At 42.4% G+C, this 26,183-nt stretch overlaps 1 protein-coding gene across 10 annotated transcripts in view; it reads right to left on the bottom strand.

Annotated features, from left to right (window-relative positions):
- Positions 1–22,527, bottom strand: part of NOSTRIN (nitric oxide synthase trafficking) — a 62,879-nt gene extending 40,352 nt beyond the window's left edge. For 3 of the 10 annotated variants that reach the window (XM_087435343.1, XM_087435345.1, XM_087435348.1), the window contains exons 1-3: positions 22,301–22,524; positions 20,063–20,278; positions 9,438–9,523 (exon numbers count right to left, since the gene is read on the bottom strand). In XM_087435343.1, the coding sequence (XP_087291469.1) occupies positions 9,438–9,523; positions 20,063–20,089 (113 nt within the window). In that variant the 5' untranslated portion in view covers positions 20,090–20,278; positions 22,301–22,524. Of the gene's footprint in view, positions 1–9,437; positions 9,524–20,062; positions 20,279–22,300 lie in introns of all 10 variants that reach the window. The other 7 variants (XM_014785879.2, XM_014785880.2, XM_087435347.1 and 4 more) reach the window with 6 other exon arrangements.
- Between the last annotated feature and the right edge of the window lie 3,656 nt (positions 22,528–26,183).

Here is a 26,183-nt window from a genome sequence, read left to right as displayed (position 1 = left end):
GCTCTGCTGGCTTTCTCCTGAGCAGGGTAGGAAACAAAGAGATTCAATTCCCACACAGCATTTCTTGTTTTGGAAGCCTTCTCTTTACATACAAGTGTCTTAGAAATCTGCCACTGGGCAGATCTGTATTTTTACTGGTTGGTGTGCAGCTTAAAAATTCCTATAATCCTGCACGTGAAGTTTGTATCTAAACAGTCTTTTCCTGACAAATGTGTTGCCATCACTTCTGTGACATGTTGCTGATGCTTGACCTGTGTTCTGCCTACACACAAAATAGTGACATCCAACATTTATCGGGCATTTACAATATGTCAGTCATCAGTCTAAGTGTTTTTGGTATATTTCCTCATTTAATCTGTAATAACTCCCAGCAGGTAGGCACACTTACTCTACCCATTTTGTGGAGGAAAACACCAAGGCACAGAGGGTTTAGTCAGTAACTTGCCCGAGGTCTCGTGTGAAGGTCCAGGTAGCCTAGCTCGAGAACCTACCTGCCTAGCCGCTCCACTCTCCCGCCTCAGAAATTGTGGGGAAGAGGCTAGAGACAGAATTGCAGGGGAAGTGAAAAGTAAGTACTTTTTAAAATTGGCTCTGCCTCTCACTTCGCCTGTAATTGCAGTGTTCTGAATCCCACAGCTCCTGGCAGCTTAGCAACTAGAAATGGAATCTACAGCAGCCTCAGCACAGATAGAACAAGCCTCCTTGGGCCTCTTCCAAAAGCATCTGTGCAGTTGTAAGGTGGTTTCCCAGATGGGGAGGGGGAAGTGTTAAGGGTCTGGAAAGTGGGAAAGGAGGGAGCTCTGATATCAAAGGTCACCGAGGTCGCCCTCTCAGGCTGGACTTAGTTAGATACGGCCTCTCTGAACAGCACCATCGTAGCTTCGTCTCTCTGCCTTCAATATATTGATGACCCTAAAGGATTTTAGAACCAACATTCAAATCGACCAAGCAAAGCAGGTTACAATCTTCTCCTCTTGCATCTTAAACCCTAATGACCATTTTGAAATCCTCAGCAGATTACCCTGCACATCAGAAGGTAATGAAATGGGGCCGGCCCCGTGGCTTAGCGGTTAAGTGCGCGCGCTCCGCTGCTGGCGGCCCGGGTTCGGATCCCGGGCGAGCACCGACACACCACTTCTCCGGCCATGCTGAGGCCGCGTCCCACATACAGCAACTAGAATGGATGTGCAACTACGACATACAACTATCTACTGGGGCCTTGGGGGAAAAATAAATAAATAAAATCTTTAAAAAAAAAGAAGGTAATGAAATGAAATGAAGTAGGGTCGGGAGGTTGGGTGTGGGTCCATGGGGAGTGGAACACTGTCGCTGGGCTCCCTTTCTGGCCAGTTTGCCTACGACTGAAAAGCTCTGAATGGCCTTTATCTTAACAGAGGTTAATAAGTAAATTCCTCCCCAGAGAAAATTGCTCTAAAGAAGCCATGTTACAACTGGCAAGCTTGAAGAGAGCTGTCAGTTTTATAAGTCGTGATGTTTGTAAATTGTAACAAACAATGCCATGTAGCTGGTCCATGCTTAGGGTCTAGCACAGCAGCATTGGTATACTTTCAGAATTCCTGCCTAACAGAAATGAAATGACCTTGATGTTTTCCCAAGGCAGAGGTGGCAATGTGCAACCGCACGTACGCCGGTTTCTTTTCAGTCCTTTGAAGGGAGCTGCTTTATCATGCTTTCCACACACAAAGGGAGTCAAGACAGGAAGAGTAAAACTCAAATTGAGACTTGTATTTTCATTCCCTCATTAAAATAATCAGAAATAAGCTTGTAAGAATATTGTGCTTAATGTTCTAGTCCTACAGCTACCATATCTAATAGGTGTTGAGATTCCTTCCCCAAGCAATTGTCTTGGCACATGTGACAATTGATGATGTATATATCTTTTGATATGTAACTCAATCTCAGAATATTCCAGTGAGTTTTAAAGATCCTGGACCAGGGAAATGGCATGCACTGACTTTTAATCCATTTATATTCTAATTTCCTCTCAGCATGTGGAAGCAGGTCAATAAATTTCCATTAGTAATAATGAAGACCAACCAATAAGTCAAAGACCAACATTTGTCTTAGATTTTAAAATAATTATACTTTTGAAAGAAAGGAGAGAGGGAAAATATGTGGTTTCAGATTCAATATTTTAGATAGAGCACAAATTAAACTGTAAGAATAGAAGTGACCATGTAATCAATTTTAGAGTAGCCTGCTCTCATAAAATTAAGATGACAAAAAGTGGTAAAAAACAAAAACTATAGCTGTCCTCTGTGTCTATGAGGAGTTAATTCAAATTGAACTAAGGCTCTCTCAAGCTTGAAAACAGCAGGTGACAGAACCCTCCCTTCATTATGAATTAAGAAGGAATTTTAGTAATTTGAAAATCTTTGTGCGTGGTATCACCCCTGTCTCTAAGCCTCCTACTTTTCACCAGCAACAGCTTCCGGTTTGGGGTCTGGTGTGCTGACATTTTCTACCCAAGCTTTATCAGTTTGCCTTTTGAAAGACAGTCACAAGCTCATCTTACAAATAGGCTATATTTAAAAATTAGTTATTAGCAATTTGAAAGACATTTTTACATCAAAGCTCTGTTATTCGAGCAGCTGGGTTCTCTGGCTAGCCCGTAACACCCATCATTACTGATTGCCTTAATTCTGGTTCCTGAGAACAGTATAAAAGGAAGTGGAATGGGAGGATGAGCGCTGGTGACCCTCTTCTTGGGTGTCCAGTCTGAGAGTCCCTGTGGGTCACTGCTCACTCCTGGCCCAGGGAACACATAGCTGTGGTGGTTGTGGCACTTCAGATTCTCTGTGTCTGTTAATTCCTGAACAGAGTGAGTTTATATGGGTGGGAGGAGTGTTGTGACGGGGGAAGCCAGGTAAAATGGATGAGAAAGGTGGTTTTCAAAACTTTCTAGCTGGAAAACAAAATTTTATACAGAATCACACCCCCTCATACAAATATTAGTGAAGTTCTGATTAAGTGGGAAAAGGAATGAAGGAGCAGAGCCCTGCCCACTTAACCTCCTCCTCACTCCTTGAAGTGACCTCTGAGGGCTCCCCAGAGACCCCTGTGCCACCAGGATTGAAAACCACTGGATTCGATGGCCGACAATGTCCCTTCCCATAGAGGACCCTAAGACTCTGTGAAGGGAGCTGACCTAGGACCCCCTGAGCATGTTGGGGCTCACACAGCAGTGCCCCAAACTGCCTGCCCACTTGGAACACGTCCTCGCACCAAGCCTGGGCTAGGCTGGGTAGAAATCAAAATGTATCACCTTAGGCCGGCCCCGTGGCTTAGTGGTTAAGTGCGTGCGCTCCGCTACTGGCGGCCCGGGTTCAGATCCCGGGCGCACACCGACGCACCACTTCTCCGGCCATGCTGAGGCCGCGTCCCACATACAGCAACTAGAAGGATGTACAGCTATGACATACAACTATCTGCTGGGGCTTTGGGGAAAAAAAAGGAGGAGGATTGGCAATAGATGTCAGCTCAGAGCCGGTCTTCCTCAGCAAAAAGAGGAGGATTAGCGTGGATGTTAGCTCAGGGCTGATCTTCCTCACAAAAAAAAAAAAAAAAAAAGTATCACCTTTTCCATATCCCTATCTGTAAATTAGGGGTGGATGAGAGTACGTTTGTATCCTTGGGTTGTGAGAATTAAAACTAAAGAGACCAAGTAGAAGACACATCTAACACAGTGCCTGATCTATCAATTGTGCTGGACAAATGGTCTCTTCTGTGATTTTATTATTCTTTTCTAGTTTTTATTCAAAATAATATGCTACATACTATGTAAGCAAATTTCTTCAACACACTCATTTATTGCTCCTCAGAAATAGTCTAACTTGAACTTCTTAAAAGTTATCAGTGCCTGAAGGCACAGAGCCACTCATACACTAATGCCTTCATTCACTCGGTGAACATCTATTGAATGCTTGCTCTATGCCAGGCTCTGTGCTAGTCACATGGGATACAAAGACCCTCAAGGAGTTCAGCCTCCAGTGGAGGAGACAGACAAGTGAACAGAGGAGAGCAGTGTAGGGCAGGAAGAGCTATAGCAGAGGTAAGCGCTAGCTCTACATGTCTCTGAGGGGCACTTTTTTGAGACTGGGGACTGTAGTCAAGGAAGACCACCAGAGTGGGATGACTGAATCTTGAAGAATGCGTTGAATGGAGCCTGGCAATGAAGGTGAAGAAGGGTCTACCAGGCAGAAGATACAGCCTGTACAAATGCAGGGACCCCTTGGGGGGGGGGCGGGGAGCAGGTGGGAGGAGTGGCAGGGACCCAGGGGGATGACTGCAAGTGGTTTGGTAAGATGAAGAGCGGCATGGGTCATGGGGAGACGGAGAGAGACAAGCTGGATAGGCAGGCAGGGCTCAGATCTCAAAGGTCCTTTTATAAAAGACTAGGAGGGCTGACTTTTATACTAAAAGTCATGGGAGTCTCTGAAGGGTCTTAAATAGGGTCACAGACACAGAGTGGAAGATGCCTTAGAGACACAGACAGGGCCCTACACAGCTTCCCAGTTGAGGCAACTTTGCTTAGATTAGGAAAAGGAGATCCTCGGAAACGACACAGCTCTGAGCCAGAGTGCAAGACTTGACGGCCAAGGGTGGACTGGATTTCTGTCTCCATTCAGCCCCTCAGCCAGCTGCCTTTCTGCAGTGTACAAACTGCACAGCTGCAAGGCAGTGCCCCTAGACTGAGGAACAGGTTAAGAGATTTTTGCCAGAACAATGGCAGAAGCCATGAAATAAAAAGAAAGCTAGAGATATGTTTAGAGGAGAGAAATATGAAGACTCGGTCATAAGTTGAGACAGAAGGAGTCATGGATGGCTCCCAGGTATTGCTTGGATGGGCAGTGGTCCATGACTCCTGGCTCCCAGGTATTGCTTGGATGGGCAGTGGTCCCAGACATCATGGTAAAAAATCCAGAAGGAGTACCAGCTTTGGGGAAAAGCAGATAAACTCTATTTTGGATAGGTTGACTTTATGGTTGCATGGGACAACTAGGTGGAAATGTCCAATAGACATTTGGTTTGAAGCACAGGTAAGACATATTGCTAGTAATATACATGTGGGAGTCATCAATATGCAAACAAGAGCTAAAGCTGTGGGAGTTAAGATCGCCTAGGCTATGGGTAGAGTAGAAAAGGTGAGGATTTACCAAAGATTTCACTTCAATCTTTTAGTCCTTTATTGACAGCGCCTGCAATAGATCGTGGATGGAACAACTATACTTTCTTCTTTCTCATTTTTTTAATTCATCCATTTATTTATTTACGTCTGGAGGAGCAGTACTTGCCATTTGGAAACCTGCTCTTAAGCTTTCTTACAGAGGAGCAATTGATTTTCCCATCAAATCTTGTTTAAACATTAGCTGTGAGGGTGCAGAGAACCAAACACTCAAAAATAGTTTCTGGGAATGGGCCTTTGTCTTTTTAGGTCTGACCTGTAATTGTCCAAAAGTGTACCTGATGACTTTGGCATTAGGCGCCCTAGGAGCTGTTTGGTGTCTGGCTAAATCTTGAGTTTGCTACTCCAAAAAAGGAAACTGAAGCAACTAATTGGATGAAATTGGATAAAAGAAGCTAAGCATGACCATGAATTGCAGAAAATCCAGGCAAAATGGTGTTTCAATAACAACTATGCTTTTCTATCACCACCAATTAGAAATGCAAGAAGGCAGCTGAGCTTGGAAATGAAATGTTATCAGCTTGATTGTGATGCTGTCTCTTGTAGCCACGTGCTAAAACAGAGCTGTGGAATGGAACCACATTCCAACGGACTCTTAAGCAAAGCGTCTGGAATTGTTAATATCCAATGACAGTAAAGACCTTGTTCTAATAACGTTAAGTGAAAAATAAGAAAATAAACACTTAACTCTCTTTCATTTATTTATTCATTCAACCTACAAGTATTTACTGAACTTATTTTATGTGGCTGGCACCCTTAATTCAAAGAAGCCCCATGTGCTCCCTTGCTATATCTTTCATTATGCTGACCACTGGATTTGCCTTCATGAGTTTCCATGTCATAACCCTCAGTGGAAATGCCTACTATATGTATTCCAAGAGTACCATTTTATTTGTCCTGTGGGGGTTCCCACTACTTCTCTATAACTCTAAGTAACAAGACAGCTTCTTTTATTTTTTTTTTTAATGTTTTGAAGGTTCATCCACATTGTATTATGTATCAGTACTTCATTCTTTTTTTTTTTTTTTTTTTGTGAGGAAGATCAGCCCTGAGCTAACATTCATGCTAATCCTCCTCTTTTTGCTGAGGAAGACCAGCTCTGAGCTAACATCTGTTGCCAACCCTCCTTTTTTTTGCCCCCAAAGCCCCAGTAGATAGTTGTATGTCATAGTTGCACATCCTTCTAGTTGCTGTATGTGGGACGCGGCCTCAGCATGGCCGGAGAAGTGGTGCGTCTGTCGGTGCACGCCCAGGATCCGAACCCGGGCCACCAGTAGCGGAGTGCGCGCACTTAACTGCTAAGCCATGGGGCCGGCCCTGTCTAAGTAACAAGATAGCTTCTTTTAAAGAGTACTGACTTTCCAGGTTTTTTGTAATACAAAGGAAAGTTATCATTGATTCGTATGTAATAAGGCCACCTATTTAAGAGGAAAGTAAGGGGCCAGCCCAGTGGCCCAGCGGTTAAGTGTGCACGCTCTGCTTCAATGGCCTGGGGTTCGCAGGTTCGGATCCTGGCATGCACCGACGCACCGCTTATCAAGCCACGCTGTGGTGGCATCCCATATAAAGTAGAAGAAGATGAGCAGAGATGTTAGCCCAGGGCCAATCTTCGTCAGCAAAAAGAGGAGGACTGGCATCGAACGTTAGCTCAGGGCTTGTCTTCCTCACCAAAAAAAAACAAAGAGGAAAGTAAGCCTGGTGCTCATGTCTGGATAACTGGTGGGAAACAGCTTTTTATCTTTTGTATATCTAGGGAAGTAATTACTGAATTTACAGAATGAGGGGAGTAAAGGCAAGTTTAATACCAGCCATGTTGTGACCATTCATACTTTTGATATGGTTATTATGTTGACTTAGTTCAAACACCATAGGAAGAGACAGTGACTTCAGAATCACTCCCCACGCAAAAGACCCAGTCCTGAGAAGTGAAGAGGCCTCTGTCTTTGCCAGCTGATGTGTAGGAATATAGTCTAAAAAACACAATGTGGTACATATTCTTTGATTAACGGAGAGTTTGTGCCCATTAGAAAACAGTTCTCCTAAAACCCCGACTCTTTCAGGGCGATCGAACATCCTTTGGGTTACCTCCATGATCAGACAACTGAGCAGAGGGAGGGAAGCTTAAAGCTCAAGGGTGAGGAGACAGTGCCAAATGCACACTTACCAGGAATGAACATAAAGCAACTCAAAAACTGCATCTTGGTTAAGAGGAAATGATTTAATTGTACAAGGTTAGCTTTACAAAACTTTTAGGAAAGCGTCTATTGCATCAACCACCTAATATCTAGCATAACTTTGTTGGTCTAAGTAAAACATTAGATCCTCTTTTTGTATTTATGCTATGCAGTTTTTATCCCAGAGACGTGCATGTAATTTTGCTAACCAGTAGTATTCTTCAAATTTTCAAATTCTAAATTCTGCTCCATAAGGAGGTAAAACTCTAAAGGGAGAAATCTTTAGCCACCCAAGTGTTTCTTCTTCAATGGAGCTGGTTTGCCACTCTAGAATATGGGGTGGAGGGTTTTGCACATGAATAGGTCTGGGGCAGATGGTAGCCCTAGGAAGCAACTTCAAGAGACAGGTAAGAAATGAAGGTTCTGAGTGTATATAAAGTAGATATGTCTGTGACAGGATGGAGATGCGGAGTGACTTGGACAAGGGAAAAACAATAAGGCAGTTTTGGAGCAGTGATTCCCCCAAATTTATTCAGTTCATCATTGAGTCTGTTTGCCAGGCATTATTTATCACCTGCCTTCTGTCCTCACAGCTCTCTACTGGGCACTAACTTTGAACATGAGGACACCAAATAATCAAGGCCCAGATAACGGCAACTCAGGTCACATCAATGGCTAATATGTGTACAGATTCTTCCTAATCTGCAGGAGGGGGACACTCTAATCTAGGTGATGAGTTGAATTTGTGTAATAGTTAACTGCTCTCATTTTAAATAATGTCCTCTGAGGCTGATAAAAATATTTTCTTTTCTTTTTTTTTGTGAGGAAGATCAGCCCTGAGCTAACATCCAATGCCAATCCTCCTCTTTTTTGCTAAGGAAGATTGGCCCTGGGCTAACATCTGTGCCCATTTTCCTCTACTTTATATGGGACGCCACCACAGCATGGCTTGACAAATGGTGCGTCGGTGCACGCCCAGGATCTGAACCTGCAAACCCCAGGCCGCTGAAGCAGAGCGCTCGGACTTAACTGCTGCACCACCAGGCTGGCCCCAAAAATATTTTCTTACAGAAGAAATTTCCTTCCAGGTTGGTCTTCCCCCTTCTTCTCATAGAATCAAAGTAATTGACTATTAAGATAGAAATAATTTTTTATTAAAAAAAATTTTTTTTTACTCCGTTTAACAATCCTAGTTATTTTCTTTATAAAAGCCTGTTTGAGCTCTCCTGTATCTTTCCTTGGCCTCATTCATTGGTCTTGATAAAACTAATGTTCTCCTTTGCTCTTAACCTACTAATACAGGATGCAATCGACCCATGCGTCTTTGTTCCTATGGCAGATATGCAATATTTTAAATTTGACATGGGTTACCTTAAAAGAATAAACAATCTCTTCTGAGGGTCTCTTTAGAGCTGATTATTATAGAGCTGTCTAGATATAGGGAAATGGCCTAAAAGACCCTTTATGGCCCAATTCAGTCCTTGAGTTCTCTAGTTTTAAGGAGGAATTTTTGTGACTTTATTGAGTTAAATGTGCTCATTTTAGCCCAGTGAACAGCTGTGACACATGATCAGATCTAGTATTAAGAGATGATACTGAAAATGGTGACTTTTGTTTATCCATCCAATCATTCATCAGACAAAAGGCCAGGCTCTAAGAGCTCAGCATACAAAGATGAGTAAGACATAGCCCCTGCTCTCATAGGGGAGACAGAAACGTAAACTAATAATTGCCATCAGTGCGAGAAGTACAATAATGGGCGTGTACATCAGGTACAATGGTGGGCCCAGGAGGAGGTGATAAACTCAGTCAGAGGAATCAGAAGAGATTTGACTGAGCTTTTTCAAGCAGAATTACTTCCTGTTGTTTCCTGATTTTTATGGTACCCAAGTGATAAATGTGCAACAGAGGAGAATCATTCTTCAAACCAATCTCTCAAGTACCAAAATACAACATTGTGTTCTGGAAAGTAGGACAGCTTGTAATCACTCCTCCAGTCATATCTCTTGTTGCAGCTAAACAGGAAGAAGTGTTTATTGCAAATGTGCGTTTTGTACCTTTGCTGAAGAACGGATGTGATCTGCTTGCAGAAATTCTCTCCATTTTGAGAAAACTCCTTTAGGTTCTTGTATACTTTGTTATACTGAAAAAGAAAAGATGCACAGAAGGCTTATGAGCACTTCCACAGATAGAACTCGTATAAATTCAGAATGCTGCTGTAATGATGACTGTCATTTAAAATTATCATGCAGCTAAGAGATGCATACCTTTTGGATGAGTTCCTAAAATAAAGATTAAATCTCTTCTGCCTGGATATGAAAGATCCTGGAGAATTTTTCAATAGTAGAGCTGGTCTATCTGTTTCTTTCTAGGTCAAATGCAAACAATTCAGCAGTGGGGTACATTTAGAGTCTGGCCTCCTGACACCCCTATTGTTGTCAGGAATGTTAAATGTACATCCTGAAATACACTGAGTAATCATTTTGTGTCTCTTTCCTAAATAACATCCCTGGGCCTTGTGACAAACCTTGAACCATTAAAGACACTGTTTCTTGGCTGAGTATGAAAATGTAAGTGAATAACACGTTAATAAAATTTGTTCTACTTCTCTCTATATCTCATTTAACTCTAGAATTAAGAATGTTATAACAATGAGTTGAACATTTTGGTTGAACCAAACTTTTATAAATTTATAAATAAAACTTTATAAATTTATTTATATATGAATTTAGCCTGCAGACACAAGAATTCCAATCGAATGCTTTTGTCATTTGGTTTAGAACTCCACAATGTCATTCTGAAAGTTATATTTGTAAAGGTAGACATTGATGACAATAGATTTTAAATGGCCAAATGGAAAGAGTAAATGTCAGTTGATTCCGGAGCTTTCCTGACACAGAGCAGGTGAATTAGGCAATGGAACAGTCCCAAACACACTCTCTCAGTTTCCATCTGGGAGGTGCGATAGCCAATTGCATTTTTCATAATGAGATTTTACACAAGAGGATGAAAATTCTTTGTAGATTGAATGCCTTGCAGTGGCTCTTTGCTCACACAATGAGCCAACATCTTCCAGCACTCAAGTATCTCTGACAGGCAGCTGGGCACCACGTCGAGCACTCACACTTACTGAATGCCTGCTAAGCAGCTAGCACATTCACATCCATGAATCCTCAGGGCTGGGACAACCTTTCAGTTGGCGCAGTAGCACCTGGAGTCCAGTGCTAGCAGAGTAGCAAACAGAGGACATAGGGCCACAGAGGAGGAAGGGACCTAAAGACATGACCTGATCCAGGTCCCTTGCTTTAGGAGTACAATGGACCAATACCTAGGATGTAGAAACAAATCCTATAGACACCAAATCCTTTTATCCTCCTTAAGCACTAGTTTAACTCGTCTCTGAATTTAACAGAGAAAGCCATGGCAGGAATTGGAAAACACACAGTAGGAGCACACAGCTTCACTGAAACTGCCTGGACACAAGGACAGCAGTCACGGGGCAAAGCCCTTTATAAGGACATCATTAACTCCTAAACGCCTAAAGCAAGGTTTGCAAAATCACATGCCTGCAGGTACCTGAATGAGTGACAAGCAGGGTGGGGTCAGTGGGCTGGAGAGGCAGCTGGAGAGGGCCAGCTCTCTGGCCCATGAGAATGTGATTCAAGATGGCCAGATCCTCCAGTTTGTCAAAAAAGCTGAAATAAGGATTTGCATCTGAAATACGACTTTTAAAAAAATTGTAGCAAACAATTCACAAATTTTAAAACTCTCTGCAGAGCAAGCAAAACACACCTGTGTTGTGGTCCAGGTGTAGCCTCTGTGATGAAGAAATGATTCTCCTCTGAGAGTTGTGAGAGTAAAATCACTATTTGGCAACCAAGCTTTCTCATTTTTATTTCCATAAAAATAACTTGTCATCTATGAATGATATGACACTATGAGGCCTCCTTCCTCCTCTTACAGGTACAATGGGAGCATTTTAGCGAGCATTTTAAAATTGTTTAGCATTTTTTGTTCACTCCTGTTACCTAAACATTTTCACTAAATTCTCTCCTGAGCCTTTTATTTTCTTCCCATGACACCAAATAACATCGCAGAAAACACACCTGGGTATCCTGAAAAGAAAATTGATAAATGTTTACCAGTGCACATACCCCTGGAATAATGCCATTTCTCAGCCTCTCTCATCCTTAGGTGTAGCCATGTGACTAAATGCTTTATTTAGTCCTGAGGAGGTATGCTTGAAAGTTTTGAGTGGGGTTTCAGTGAAGGTTCCTTCCTCGTCTTTCTTGACCCCTGGACTTAGAAATGACGGCTGATGCCATAAGGCGGTCTTGAGGATGGACAGCTTGTGCTAAGATTGTGGAGCAGAAAGAGAGAAAGAGCCTGGGTCCCTAAGGGCTCTGGGGGCCACTACACAAAGCCTCAACTCTACTTTTGGACTTAGTTTATGTATGAGAGAAATATAACAATAGGTTTTTAAAAGTCATTCTCTTTTTGGTTTCTTTTTAATATGCAGCTGAACATAGTTTTAACTCATACACAGTCTTAACTTTCTATTTTAAATTATGAAACGTTTTTATGTTTCATAAAATAATAATGATACAGAAAATAATAATGATACACACATTATGTACTCACTACCTAAGTTACAGAGATATTAACACTTTGCTTCTGCTTTCTCTTTAAACAACTATTTTTTCCTTTTCATAATTTTTTTGACTATTCTTGGGCATTTATTCTTCCATATGAACATTTATCTAATTACAACTGTTTTAAAATCCCTGTTGGGATTCTAATTGGAATTGCATTACATATACATATCAATTTGGGGAAATTGACTTTTTTATAGTATTTAGACTTCCCATTCAAGGACATAGTAAGTCTTTTTATTTGTTCAAATATTATTTTATGTTCAATAAAATCTTATGGTTTTCTTTATAGGTCCTGTAGCTTTCTTATTTGATTTATTTAGAAATATCTCACAGTATTAAGCTGTGTATTTTTATGTATTGTCCTCTCTGCTTCTCTCTTCAGCTCACAGCAAAGACCCAACAAAAACACCAGGGGGCCAAGTGCAGGAGAGAAAGATTTGGATGCACGCTTGCAGAGTGAGTTTTTCTCCTCTCAAATACTCTCAGGCTAGGGCTGGGGATGGGAGAAGACAAAATAGAAAGATGGATTGGAGGGATTTAGAGACTTCAGAATGGGAACAAAGAGAACCTTCCACTGGGAGAACCAGGAGTGGAAGGAAGAGACTCTGAGATGAGCTGTCCTGGGGGATGGCCCACCATCCCCCATCATCACCTGAGGACAGTCGGCATCCATCAGTCTTGGGAAGAAAATAGGGGACCTTAGACACCATATGTGAGGATGGGACGTATAAGGGAAACCTTACCCCTAACCAAAGTGGAAATGAGTAGAACCAGTCAAGATTTTTTTATGTGCTGGGGCTTCAGGGGCTGCTGCATTTCCCACATTTATGAAAGTATTAAAAGTCTCTAAGACAAATTTTTGAGATACTATCTCCAGGGCACTAGTTCTAGGAGGCCAGACTGTCCTGAAATTTTATAAACCAGTGATTCAAAACTCAATTGCCTTTAGCAAAGGAAACCATGAACAAAAGGAATAGACAACCCACAAACTGGGAGAAAATATTTGCAAGTCATATGTCCAACAAGGGGTTAATTTCCAAAATGTATAAAGAACTCATACAACTCAACAACAACAAAACAAACAACCTGATCAAAAAATGGGCAGAGGATATGAATAGGCATTTTTCCAAAGAAGATATACAGATGGCCAACAGGCACATGAAAAGATGTTCAACATCACTAATTATTAGAGAAATGCAAATCAAAACTACAATGAGATTTCACCTTACACTCATGAGAATGGCTATAATTAACAAGACAAGAAATAACAAATTTTGGAGAGGATGTGGAGAAAAGAGAACCCTCATATACTGCTTATAGGAATGCAAACTAGTGCAGCCACTGTGGAAAACAGTATGGATATTTCTCAAAAAATTAAAAATAGAAATACCATATGATCCAGCTATCCCACTACTGGGTATTTATCCAAAGAACACGAAATCAACAATTCAAAGAGATTTATGCATCTCTATGTTCATCACAGCATTATTCACAACAGCCAAGAAGTAGAAGCAACCCAAGTGTCCATCAAAGGATGAATGGATAAAGATGTGGTACATACATACAATGGAATACTACTCAGCCATGAAAAAGACAAAATCATCCCATTTGCAACAACACGGATGGACCTTGAGGTATTATGCTAAGCAAAATAAGTCAGACAGAGAAAGACAAATACCATATGATTTCACTCATATGCGGAAGACAAACAAACACATAGATAAGGAGAACAGATTAGTGGTTAACAGAGGGGAAAGGGATGGGGGGGAGGGCGAAAGGGATAAAGAGGCACATATATATGGTGACGGATAAAAACTAGACTATTGGTGGTGAACACAATGCAGTCTATACAGAAATTGATATATAATAATGTACACCTGAAATTTACACAACGTTGTAAGCCAATATGACCTCAACAAAAAAACTCAATTTAAAAAAAAACTCAATTGCCTTTAGAGGAGAGTGGGGGAGACTGTGGCAAAGTGGAATGTGCCTGATTTTCCTGAAGGCACTCAAATTCAACTTTTTAAGGCAAGAGGGTGCTCAAACAAAACACATCTTAGGGCTTCAACTGACCCTGGGAGTGCCAGTTTTAGATTTTGAAAGATGATTTCCTGTCACTTAACAGACCAGTACTTCCTAACTTTTTTCACATCATGGCACACCTAGAAAATGACATTTCTACTGGGACAGAGTGGTAAATGGACTAAGTTGTTCCAGGCAGAGGCAACTGGTCCATGAGCTCTGCCCCCCAGCCACACCTTGCCAATAGGAGGGCTGAGGGGATGTGTGTCTCATGGACACCTATAACTCCTTCCCCAAACTCCGGGTGCGCCCAGGCACACACAAGTCAGGAAGCTCTTCCATACGCTATGCTGTTGTTAACTTAGTGATCAGATAAGAGTGGGATGTTCTGCTTATTATAGCAATAGAGAGAATCTTTATCTTTGACCTTATGTACAGTGCACTGGACACTCCCTGATAAACCCTGATCCAGACTGAGATAAAGGTGACATTGATAAATAAAAGAGTTGCTAAGAATACTTCCATTATTTCAGCATAACTCCTTCTTGAGAATCAGCGATTCTGTACCTTTCATCCTGTACCATCTACTCAGACTTGAAGACAAAAGCTGTGAAAAACAGATTTGCATAAATGTCAAAGCAGACCCCAGAGATCATCTCAGCCAGTGTGTGTGTGTGTGTGTGTGTGTGTGCGTGCGCGCACATGTGTCTGTGTGTGTTTGTAATCAGAAAATCTTGGAAATATCTGCTGGTGGGGTGGATCTCTTGACCTTTGCTTTGGCTCTCCCTCTCCTATTCCACTTCTCCTTCCTACCTGACTCTTATCCACCAGAGAGGCCTCTGAAGGGATTCCTCGGAGCACAGCTTGGAAACCACTGAAGTCCCATCCCCTTATTTGATAGTTAAGGCCCAGAGCTAAAGATAAGCTCATTAGTTAGGGACAGAACTATGAATGGAAATGTTAAGTGACCAAATCAATTAGAAAATCCATCAGAAGTAAATATATTTATAAATGGCTAATCAGTATAATCACACTAATTTTCCTCAGAGTGATGGTTACCTTATATTAGGAGCAGTACAAATGGCTTCCTAATGTCATCAACCAGCACAAGAATGGTTTGCTCTGGTCAAAGTCATGTGGAAGTTTATTTTTGTTATTCTTTTCCCAACCATTGAGCTTTGGAGTACCCCACACCCTACTGAATATTCGTTCCAGGAAAGAACCTACTATTGATCTTATATTTCCATACGAATTTATATTAACATGCTGCTTCTTGCTGGGGTCATTAAATACTAGGAAAAAAAGCTATGGGTTTTTTCCCTGATAAAGTGGTTTCAGGCTGGTGGTGGAATATTTGGGATCTTTCTGAGCCCCTAAAAATCCCTTCACATGGACAACTGATGTACACAGATATTTCCCATTCAGCCATTAGAAAAATGTTTCTGCTGAGCACTTGTAAGCAAATACTGTTTCATAAATGTTGTCACTACAAAAAAATTAGTAATCTAGGCACATGAAATGATTAGACAGATGACTTGTAAATAATATAAAATGCACTATATCAACATTGGCCTAGCTGCTCTTTCTGATTTTCCATGATTTGAATAATTAAGAAGGTTAAATTCAGGGGCCAGCCCCGTGGCATAGCGGTTAAGTGCATGCACTCAGCTGCTGGGGGCCCGGGTTCGGATACTGGGCACGCACGGATGCACCACTTGTCAGGCCATGCTGTAGCGGCATCCCATACAAAGCGGAGGAAGGTGGGCACAGATCTTAGCCCAGGGCCAGTCTTCCTCAGCAAAAAGAGGGGGATTGGCATGGATGTTAGCTCAGGGCTGATCTTCGTCACCAAAAAAAAAAAAAAGGTTAAATTCAGTTATTCTAGAAAAATCCATTTTTGTTTTAGGTACGAGTATGAAAAGATTTTTTTTTTTGGAAAATGATGATCCTCATAGTGTTAAATAAGCCATAATATTCCACTTAAATTTAATTAAATAAGCTTTTGTTGGATGCCTCTCACATGCCAGGCACTGTGCTACTGATTTTATCTGAGATCATATTTCAAAGCCCTGCCCCTCTAACTAAGGGATTACTGGTGTTTGTTAGGCATCTGTGTAATATTTGGAATCCCCATGGCCGGCTGTCATAGATTCTGAGATATAGGACTTTAAAGAACATAGTCTACTCCATCCTCTCCTCCTCTTACTTTACAGATGAAGAAACAGAGGCCCACAAAATATGGAATGGCATGTCACACATCTCATTAATGCACACTGGGGATGCTGTGGGCCACAGGACATCCACGCCAGAACCAACCTGCCTCCTTATCTCTGCAGCATACCAGAATCCCTCAGGAACAATGGACCATTGCACCAGCATCTGTTGTTTTAGTGCCAGTCAATATCCCGTGACCCAGGCTAAGCCACTGAGATGGGAAGCTCAGGGTGGCACCTGAACGAGGCTGAAGGAGCAGCCCCACAGCCTGGTACTGTTCAACAGCTGATGAAGTTCAGGGAAGGAGCTGACTGTGTGGATCCTAGAAGGCCTGCTTCGACGGGTCCCACCTGAATACTGCAGGACTGAGCAAAAGCAAAAACTTGGTTCCAGCTTGTTATTTGCCCTTAATTTCTATGGCCTTGTTTCATAGGAAGGTGCTACTTTTTTTTTTTAATGATTGGATTATTTCATTTCCAGATAATTTGATCCTATTTCATTGCACATGGATTTGAAAATAATTTTCAGTGGTATATTTTTAGGTTTAGAAGCTAAGCTCACAGGCTTTAAGGCATCAGGGCCCAGAGCCAACTCTTTCTCTTTTTAAAAACAGAATTTTAAAAAATCTTCTTCAAATAAGTTCTGACAGGGGACGGCCCGGTGGCACAAGCGGTTAAGTGCCAGCGCTCTGCTGTGGCGGCCTGGGGTTCGCCGGTTCGGATTCTGGGTATGCACCAACACACCGTTTGTCAAGCCATGTTGTGGCGGCGTCCCATATAAATTGGAGGAAGATGGATACGGATGTTAGCCCAGGGCCAGTTTTCCTCAGCAAAAAAAGAAGAGGATTGGCAGATGTTAACACAGGGTTGATCTTCCTCACACACACACACACAAAAAATAAGTTCTGACAATCTCAAGATTAGTTAAAAGCCCTACATAGCATTTAGGCAATCTTTGTGCTACCGTGATGACTAATAATTTGACCATAGATGCTGACCCAGCTCCTTGAGGTTTTACAGCCCAGCCATCAGCCTATCTTGCCCACTGGAGCATGACCTAAAAGAAGAGATTTTTTAATTTTTAAAAATTGGTGAAATCTATTTTACTCAGAGTAATATTTTCAAATACATAAAGTAAAATAACAGGATTACAAAGGAAATGAATTATATAGATATCTATTTATAAAAACATATTTTAAAATCATGATATTATGTGTCTTTTTAATTAACATACTAAATAACGTCTTAAGATTACCAAAAATTTTTAAGTGATGCTGAGTGTAAACAATATTTCTAGACATCTGTAAACAACTGCAAGATTACATAAACACATACGTGATTTTTATTGGTTACAAAGTCACAGACACTGCAGTAGTACTAGGGTTAGTTGTTTATATTCAAAATTGAAGGAAATTCTAAATTTCTGTTAGGAAATAGTAAAAACAATGAGGTCATGTTTTTCCCATTGAAGTTCATGCAACTCACTGATTTCCATGCGTGGATCCACTGGGGTAGACCAGGTTAAGAACTGTAGCTAAACTAAGGCTTTATGATTAATTGTGTTCTGTGCAACCCTAGGGACTCATGGAAAGGGACATTTTGCAGATGGTTAAACCTGTGGGATCTTTTTGGTTTCTTCCTGAGACTACCTAAGTGTTTCATGAAGCATTCATTTGCATTCCTTTGCTTTATTCTGTTCCCACACTGCAGCCTCATCTTTATACAGCATTGTTCCCCAAGTACAAACTAGGACTGCACCAGGAAATCAACTTGAATACTTGATGAAGATGAAACAATTGCAAATAAATAAAGATTCCATGACTTTAGAAGATTTAGAAACCCTGGCTGAAGGGATATCGGCCTCCTCTTGACTCCTTTTGGTGGCACTGGGCCCACAGAGATGACCTTCAAGGTTTTGGACAAGGATAGGAGTCCTTGGGGCGATGACTCAGCATAGGGAAAAAAACTCTCCAGCATATCAGGGAGGGAGCATTAAGGTGACACAGAGATATGGTGATGGGTTGTCTTGGGGGCTGCTCAAAAGGAAACATTTCTCCTAGTTCCTGATCTGAAGGCAGCCTTGGAAAAGAATGTTAGGCTTTCAGTTTTTATTTTTTAACTTTTTTTTTTTTTTTTCGTGAGGAAGATCATCCCTGAGCTAACATCTGATGCCAATCCTCCTCTTTTTTTTTCCTGAGGAAGACTGGCCCTGAGCTAACATCCATGCCCATCTTCCTCTACTTTATGTGGGACGCCGCCACAGCATGGCCTGACAAGCCGTGTGTCGGTGCATGCCCAGGATCCGAACCAGGGTCACCAGCAGCAGAGCGCACGCACCTAACCACTTGCGCCCCAGGCCGGCCCCCTTTATTTTTTAACTTAACCTGGTCTCAGTTTCCCTCTCTTCTATCTCACTCTTCCCTTGGTCTTGACTTTCTTCTTCTTCGGTGCCTGTTGGTGCCAATTTTTTGCCTTCACTTATCCTGTCCCTGTCCCACTCAACCACTCCTACACAAAAACGTCATCCAAGTATCAATGACGAGAAAGGAGAGGAGTTAACACTTTAGTAAGGGAGCAAATGCAAAGAGTGAAAAATAAACAAACATTAGATAATTAAACAACAAAAGACTTTTTTAAAAAGTTGTCTGTTCTTACCAATGGGGAGAAGATTGGGATGGAGGAAATTAAAGGGAGGAAGTTTCACCCAAAATCTATATACAACCTTATTGTTGGAATTTGTTTTTACATTAGACACATATTACTTTTGTATTTAAAAAAGTAAAAGTAGGCGGAGCCTGCTACTACGTTGTCATTATTAGTATTACTAGCCACTATGACGTCATCTCGTTTAGCTTGTCTGATTCATGAGCTCATTTTGTGGAATAGCAATTAAAGTTCTATCTTCTCTAAGCCTGTGCTTTCCTCGTCCATCGAATAAATCAAATGCAACCAATAATTGTTGGCCTTTTTCTTTATGGCTTTATTGCAGCCACCATTTATTTGCTTCTCCACAATTGTTTTTTTTTTTTAAATAAAATGCTTGGAGGATGAATGCAACCCTTGCTTCTGATGTTACCAATTTTAGCTTTTTGGCATCATTTATTGGGATAACACTCTGACAGCCCTTGATTACTTTATTTCCTCCCCCCTTTATTTTAATTGTTCCTCATTTCCTAAATTACATCTCTGCTATTGCTGTTAATGACCTCACAATGTGTTTTGAATTTTGACCAATCTTCTATTTTTGGTAAAACTCCCCGGACTGAAACAAACATGTTGGTAACCTGTCTGACAGCCACAGCAGGCCAGACAGAGTGGGGAGTCTGTCCTTCCTCCTTCAGGACTTGCAATTCTTGGCTTTAAATGATATGAGAAAATACGAAAAAACCTTCCACCCTAACTTCATTCCCAGAGCCCAAAATCGGTTGCAGATATTCTGCGTGTTGCTGTATCCACTCTACACATGATGTTGGCACCATTGGTGTATGTTTTAAGATTGTTTTCCAAACAGCCACCATCTGCATGCAAATATGATACTATACCCACTCGAAGTTTTCCCAAGAACACAAGAATAAAAGATGACCATTATCTGCCCTGTCATTTGTTAGAAAGGGCTCTGTTTTAAATCCAACCGAAGAAAAACCACAGATTTTTGTATGACAGCCTATACCTAAACATGTTTGGCTTCTGAGCGTCTCAGATTTCTTAAGTTAAAATCCATTAACACATAAATCTACCCTTCAGCCACCCTCTCACACACAGGCACGCAAACCATGCCGAGCTACTCACCGAACAATCTGTCAATGGGTCCCTCATGTTGAAATGTTCTCTGCTTCCGTCCTTTTACCTACTCTCCAGCATTTGGAATGCTGCAATCGAGGTTGGGTTTGTCCTGGACTTCCGGGATTCAAAGGGCCTAGAGTACGTCAGTCCTTGTCAAACACCCCGAGGAGGAAGTCCCAGCCCTGGACTTTCATCCCGTTTGTTTCCTGAAAAAGCCAAGAACTGCTCTGGGTCAAGAGAGCTGGAGCGAGATGGTGGGAAGGACTTCTATGAATACTTAGGGCAGAATACTGAGTCCTAAACTGTGTGTGGGGCGTTGAGAGAAGGCCCAGAGGCTACAAAGTATCCCCGATAATTCAGTTGCTCAGGGCTGATAATAGAGGGATGCATATTCTCTTAACTTGCTATATTAATCACATTTTTTGTTTTCTGTATTTTATGGTGCTTTGCCATGTTAGGGCATTTTGGACTTGGGGGGGAGGGTCTGCCCCCTCCCGGATTAGCTAATTCCTAGAGAAAGCAGGCAATTTGCCTGTGACTTTGATATGCAAAACAACCAATTCAGAGCCCAGACCCCAAACCACCTTCTTTATCTAACTTTCACATACAAGTCAATAGTCCCCCTGCCAAAAATCATCCCAGGGCCAGGTACCAAACAATCAGGACCACACCCATATAACTAGACTACAGTGGAAAATGTCCAGGGAGCATTCTCCAGGGAGCAGGACACACATTAACTACCTCACAGGACCTAACTCAACCCAACCCTCACACCCAGCCCAATAGGACCGACAGACTAAGCTATTAAGTTAAGAAGAATTATTCTACGTTTGGCCTCTTTTTTTTTTTTTTTTTTGTGAGGAAGATCAGCCCTGTGCTAACATCTGCCAATCCTCCTCTTTTTTTGCTGAGGAAGACTGGCCCTGGGCTAACATCCGTGCCCATCTTCCTCCACTTTATATGGGACGCCACCACAGCATGGCTTGCCAAGCGGTGCGTCCGTGCATGCCTGGGATCCAAACCGGCGAACCCCGGGCTGCTGCAGTGGAGCGCGCGCACTTAACCACTTGCGCCACTGGGCAGGCCCTGACTTCATATTTTTTATCACTCAAAAGGATAACTAGAACTAGAAATCAGCCATCAGCAACTTATTTTTTATTGCTTTTTCTGCACCTGTGGTGCCAGTTGTCAGTCCTCAGATTTCCAGCTAACGTCCTGTTGCCTTGGGACAGCCATTTGCTGGGCTGTGTGGGCTGCTTTGCTCTGATAGGCAGGGCCCCAGCCCAAAAGAAACTCCGTCAGCACAGACCAGTGGAGCACTTTAGAGCTGCCCAGGTGGCTCAAGCTCCGTTCATCTGCCCTGGTTGTCCAGGCTCCATTTCAAGTCCTCAGAAATAATGAACGAAGAGGGAGGGGACAATGAGGGAAGAGAACTTGCCCTGCAACCAGAGTGGAGAGGAGGGGTCCTTAGTCAGGGACCACCATTCTCACACTTAACAATGTTCTCCCCTTGCTTCACCAAAGGAACTCTATCACTGGAGGTTACAAGATTGAGCAGGAGCTATCGGGGGCAAGCATTAGACAGGGCAACCGAGTATATTGAAAGACGTGTAGCGACATATTACTAACTGAGGTTAATAACACGTCAGTCACTCAGATTCCCGCCGCAGGGTTGCCTGCCCTCAGAGACTGTAGACATACTCGGTTCCAGGGCCTGGGGCAGCTCCACGTCTTCTCCTTGATTCCTGCTGCACTTGGTCTCAGTTCAGCCCCAACTCAGTTCAAAATGGTGAGATTGGCCTCCCTTGCCAGTTTCCACAAGAAATGCCAAGCTTATGGTGGTCTTTGCGGCCCTATTGAAGAGTGGTAGGACATTCCTACACCCATACTCCTCATGTGTGTCTCTCCCAGCTGGCTCCCAGACACCCTCTCAATTAAAATATCTTCATCCTCATCCTGCTGCAATATCCCTCTCACAGACTGCTGTCAGGGCGGCAGGGTGTCCTGGATGAACCTTGACTGAGAATTAGAGTTTGGCTCTTTGTTGAGCTTCTCAGAAGGGTGTTTGAATCTGCAAAAACTTTGATTTTGGAGATGAGAAAGGGGGTTGTATCAGCTATCTCTTGTCACAATAATGCTGCGTAATAAACAGAAACCCCAGTGGCTTTAAACGGCACAGACTATTTAATTCACAAGTCCATGGTTTAGCTGAATGGTTCTTCTGGTCTCCCTGGCCTCACTTACCCAAGAGCAGGTCATCTACTCTCTGCTGATCTTGGCCGGGCTTGGCAGGGCAGCTCTTCTGGGCTCTGCCGGGCAGGTGACTGGCTCTGGGCTGAGACAATTTTTCCCCAGCTGCGGTCTAACCCAGGCTGTTCTCAGGGCGTGGCAGAGGAGCCCACAGCATGAGTGGAACTCAGGAACTGACACACTATCACTTCAGCCACGTTCAGCTGACCAAAGCCAATCAAAGGCCAGCCCAGATTCAAGGGGGTGGGGGAGATTCCACTCCTTAAAGGGAGGAGCTGAATGTCTCATTGCAAAGGACAGAGATACAGAGAGGGGCAAAGAATTGGGATTAGTTTTACATTCAATCCACTACAAAGGTCAGTCAATATTTGTTCTGGAGTGACTAGAGAGATAAAGCAGAAAGAACACTGGAGGGGGTGGGGCTGATATATGTCACCGTCTCCTTTTCCCCAATTCAGCCTCAGGAGACAAGTTTGAAACTTCAGTTAGACTGAAGCTGGAGAGAGAAATAAGAGGAGATAAATTCACGAGAAAGTCTAGATATAAATTTGGAGATAGGGCCATTTTCCCCTCTGATCCTACACATACTCTGCCAAAGAACACAGCTGTGCGTACCTCCCCTGGGGTAGAGAGCAGGGCAGGAGGAAGTAGCAAAGCAGTTTCTCTGAGATATCTCCAGCACTTGGGACTGTGGCTGGCCAGGCACCTTGGCAAGGAGGCCAGATCAGGCCAACTTGAGTAAGTTTATCCTTGCCCACGTGACAACCCCGCAGCCGGCTGACTCCCAGCAATGGCCCAGGGGCCTTGGGAAAAGGAAGCTGAGTTCCCATGTGAGCAAGAAGGGGAAGAGCCTCGTAGTTTTGGAATTAATATTAACATAACCTCATTTGTATCTACAGGTTGATTAGAATTATATATAGTAAAGCATCTCAAAGAAGGTATACTATACGTTTTTTCTAAAAGATTTGGTGCCCAAGGCATTCTTTTGAGTTCTCTGTCCTCAGGTTTGTCTCTGGCCATATGTTTCTGGCCTGCACTCATTCTCTGGTTTCTTTCCAGCCCAGGTCTCCAGCTTGACTTACTGTTTGACCTCTCAGATCCCAATCTTCCTGCTTCCTTTCTCAGTCTATGCTCAGCATTCACCTTCCTGGCATGGCCTCTCTGCAGAAAGAAAACCTGCAATGGACTCCCTTGAGTCTGGCCCGGAACCTACTCCATTGCACCCCTCCCACCCCATTTTATGCTTCCTCCCAGGGGAGTCAACAACAGAAGTACACATTTGTTAAGTGCTTATAAGCAGATGTTGAGTGTCAGTAAGTTAGTGAGAAATAGGAGCCCAAATGTAATAGAAGTTAATGGTAATTCAAAACTTGCCTTGGAAGTTTCTTTAGTAGCTGAAGCATGCAAAGCATTGGAAACAGCACAAACATCCATCAATAGGGCCCTGGTTAAATACCTTATGGTAATACAAGCTCACATTTAGAGGATTTACCATCTATGAGGCACTATTCTAAGTGCTTTACAAATATTAATTTATTTAATCATCATAGCAATCATTTGACATAGATATGTATTATTTTGATCCTATAATACACACAGGGAAGCTGAGGCACAGGGTGGTTAACTGACTTACCCAAGGTCACACAGTTAGTGGTGGTATAGTTGGGATTTATCTGACTCCAATGCTTCCATGTTTCATTACTACACTACACTGCCATTCAACCCAGACAATGGGATACAAAACATCCTAAAAATGAGGACAGAGTACAAAACATTTAGTTACATGTACTGACTTAGAACTGCATTTGGACGTCAGGAAGACAAAATCATGACTACCGAAGAACCACACAACTTAAATGTAGACAATGAAGACATTGAAATTGTTAAAGATTTTGTTTACCTTGGTTCAGTCATCAATTTAAATGGAGACTGCAGCCAAGAAATCAAGAGAAGACTGAGCCTTGGGAGGGCAGCAATGAGAGAATTAGGATAAATCATCAAGTGCAAGGAAGTGTCGTTAGAGACTAAACACTCATGTTCCCAACTACTATGTATGGGTGGAAAAACTGGACAGTGAAGAAGGCTGACAGGGAAAAAAATAAATTCCTTTGAAATATGGTCTTGGAGGAGAGCTCTATGGATACCCCACACTGGCAGAAAGATGAATGAGTGGGTCCTAGAGCAAATTAAGCCTGAACTATCACTGGAGGCAAAAGTGATAAACCTGGGGCTGTCCTACTTTGGGCACATCGTGAGAAGGCAGGATTCTTTGGAAAAGAAAATAGTGCTGGGAAAAGTAGAAGACAGCAGGAAAAGAGGAAGATGAAATATGAGATGGATTGACTCCATAAAGGAAGCCATAGGCATGAGTCTATAGGTGATGAGCAGGGCTGTTGAGGACAGGACATTGTGGACATCACTCATTCATAGGGTCCCCAGGAGTCAGAGCCGACTTGACAGCACATAACAACAACAACTACTGACTTAGAAACAGGTTGCAAAAGAATAAGTATGATCCTAGTTTGGGACATATATTAAAAAAATATCTAGACACATATCTAGCAGACAGACAATAGCATACCTCTGACAGTTGGGATTATGGAAGACTCTTATTTTCTAGGTCATACATTTCTGTATAATTTTAATATTTGAAACAAACATGTATTGCTTTAGAAACCAAATAAGACAAACAACATTTTTAAAAAGGATAAAAATTATGCTAACTTCAGTTTTTAAAAAGGAAGAGTGATAAGCAAAATGGTGACAGCAGGCCTTGTTAGTTCATATCTCCAGGACTGTGCATAATGCTGTTCCTTCTACCTTTATGTTGGCTTAGTTGACTTTTATTTATTATAAAGTCCAGCTTGTGTTGTTTTCCCCAGACACAGTACACTCTTGCCTTTGTACTACTGCTATCCATTGCACATACCTCTTATGATTCACTTATTACATTGTGTTGAAATTATTAGTTTAATGGTGTGCCTCCCACACTACTCAGTGAGCTCCTTATAGCAAAGTACCTGGAGCAAAGTAAATGTTCAATAAATAATTGTTTTTGTTTCATCGAATTCAATACTGAGAAAGTGACCCCATTAGCTACTTCCTTTCCCTTGACAAGGCAGGGAACGTTGCTTATGGGTAGGCCTATATCATCAGCTCTCAGGAAGCAGAGTTCAAAACACTGAGAGCAAAGATAAGTGCGACCTTCTGGACAGGAACTCTAAAATGGGAAATGGCTCAAATGCATTTGGGAGTCTCTGACACTCTGATTGAATATGGCCTTGACAAGCAGGAAACTGAGACGGAATCAGAAGAATCCCAAGGGGCCACTTAGAGAACATCCTTGGAGTTTTGTTGGCTAAAAGATATAAACAGATGAGATAAGAAGAGTCTTGGGACCAAGGATAAAATCAAAGAATGGCCTAATGCTAAGAATAAATTTGGGAAAGTTGGAGTCTAATATGAGCTGAGTTCTGCAAAGTTTGCCAAGAACTTCTAAGAGAATTTTCAATATATCCACAGCAGGAGGAGTGTAAAGGGACAGCCCCTGGGCTTGGGGCAGCTGGTCTGTGTTCTCAATGATGGAGTGAACAGGAGGGCCCAGCCAGGCTGCTGAGTTCCAGGGGTTAGCAGGTCAGGCAGAGCAGCTGGCGATGAGTGCATGACATCTTCAAAGCACTTTCCTCCCAGAACCAGCTGCAACATGGGTGACACGTCTTTACCCATCTTCTCAAGGCCAGCTCCCACTTCTGAGTCCTGGACCAAGCTTAGTTCTTGGCCTGTTTGAGCTGAGACAGGACCAGCACCATCTCCACTGCTGTTTCGGGCATGTGAGAGTCACGGACAGTGTTTACAAGACATGACGTCACTTCCGCCA

Source organism: Ceratotherium simum, chromosome 9 (assembly GCF_057802395.1).
Source record: "Ceratotherium simum simum isolate JZ-2026a chromosome 9, ASM5780239v1, whole genome shotgun sequence".
NCBI classification, from domain to species: domain Eukaryota; kingdom Metazoa; phylum Chordata; class Mammalia; order Perissodactyla; family Rhinocerotidae; genus Ceratotherium; species Ceratotherium simum.
Note: the sequence above shows the minus strand (reverse complement) of the source record. Positions and strands in the feature narration are given on the sequence as shown.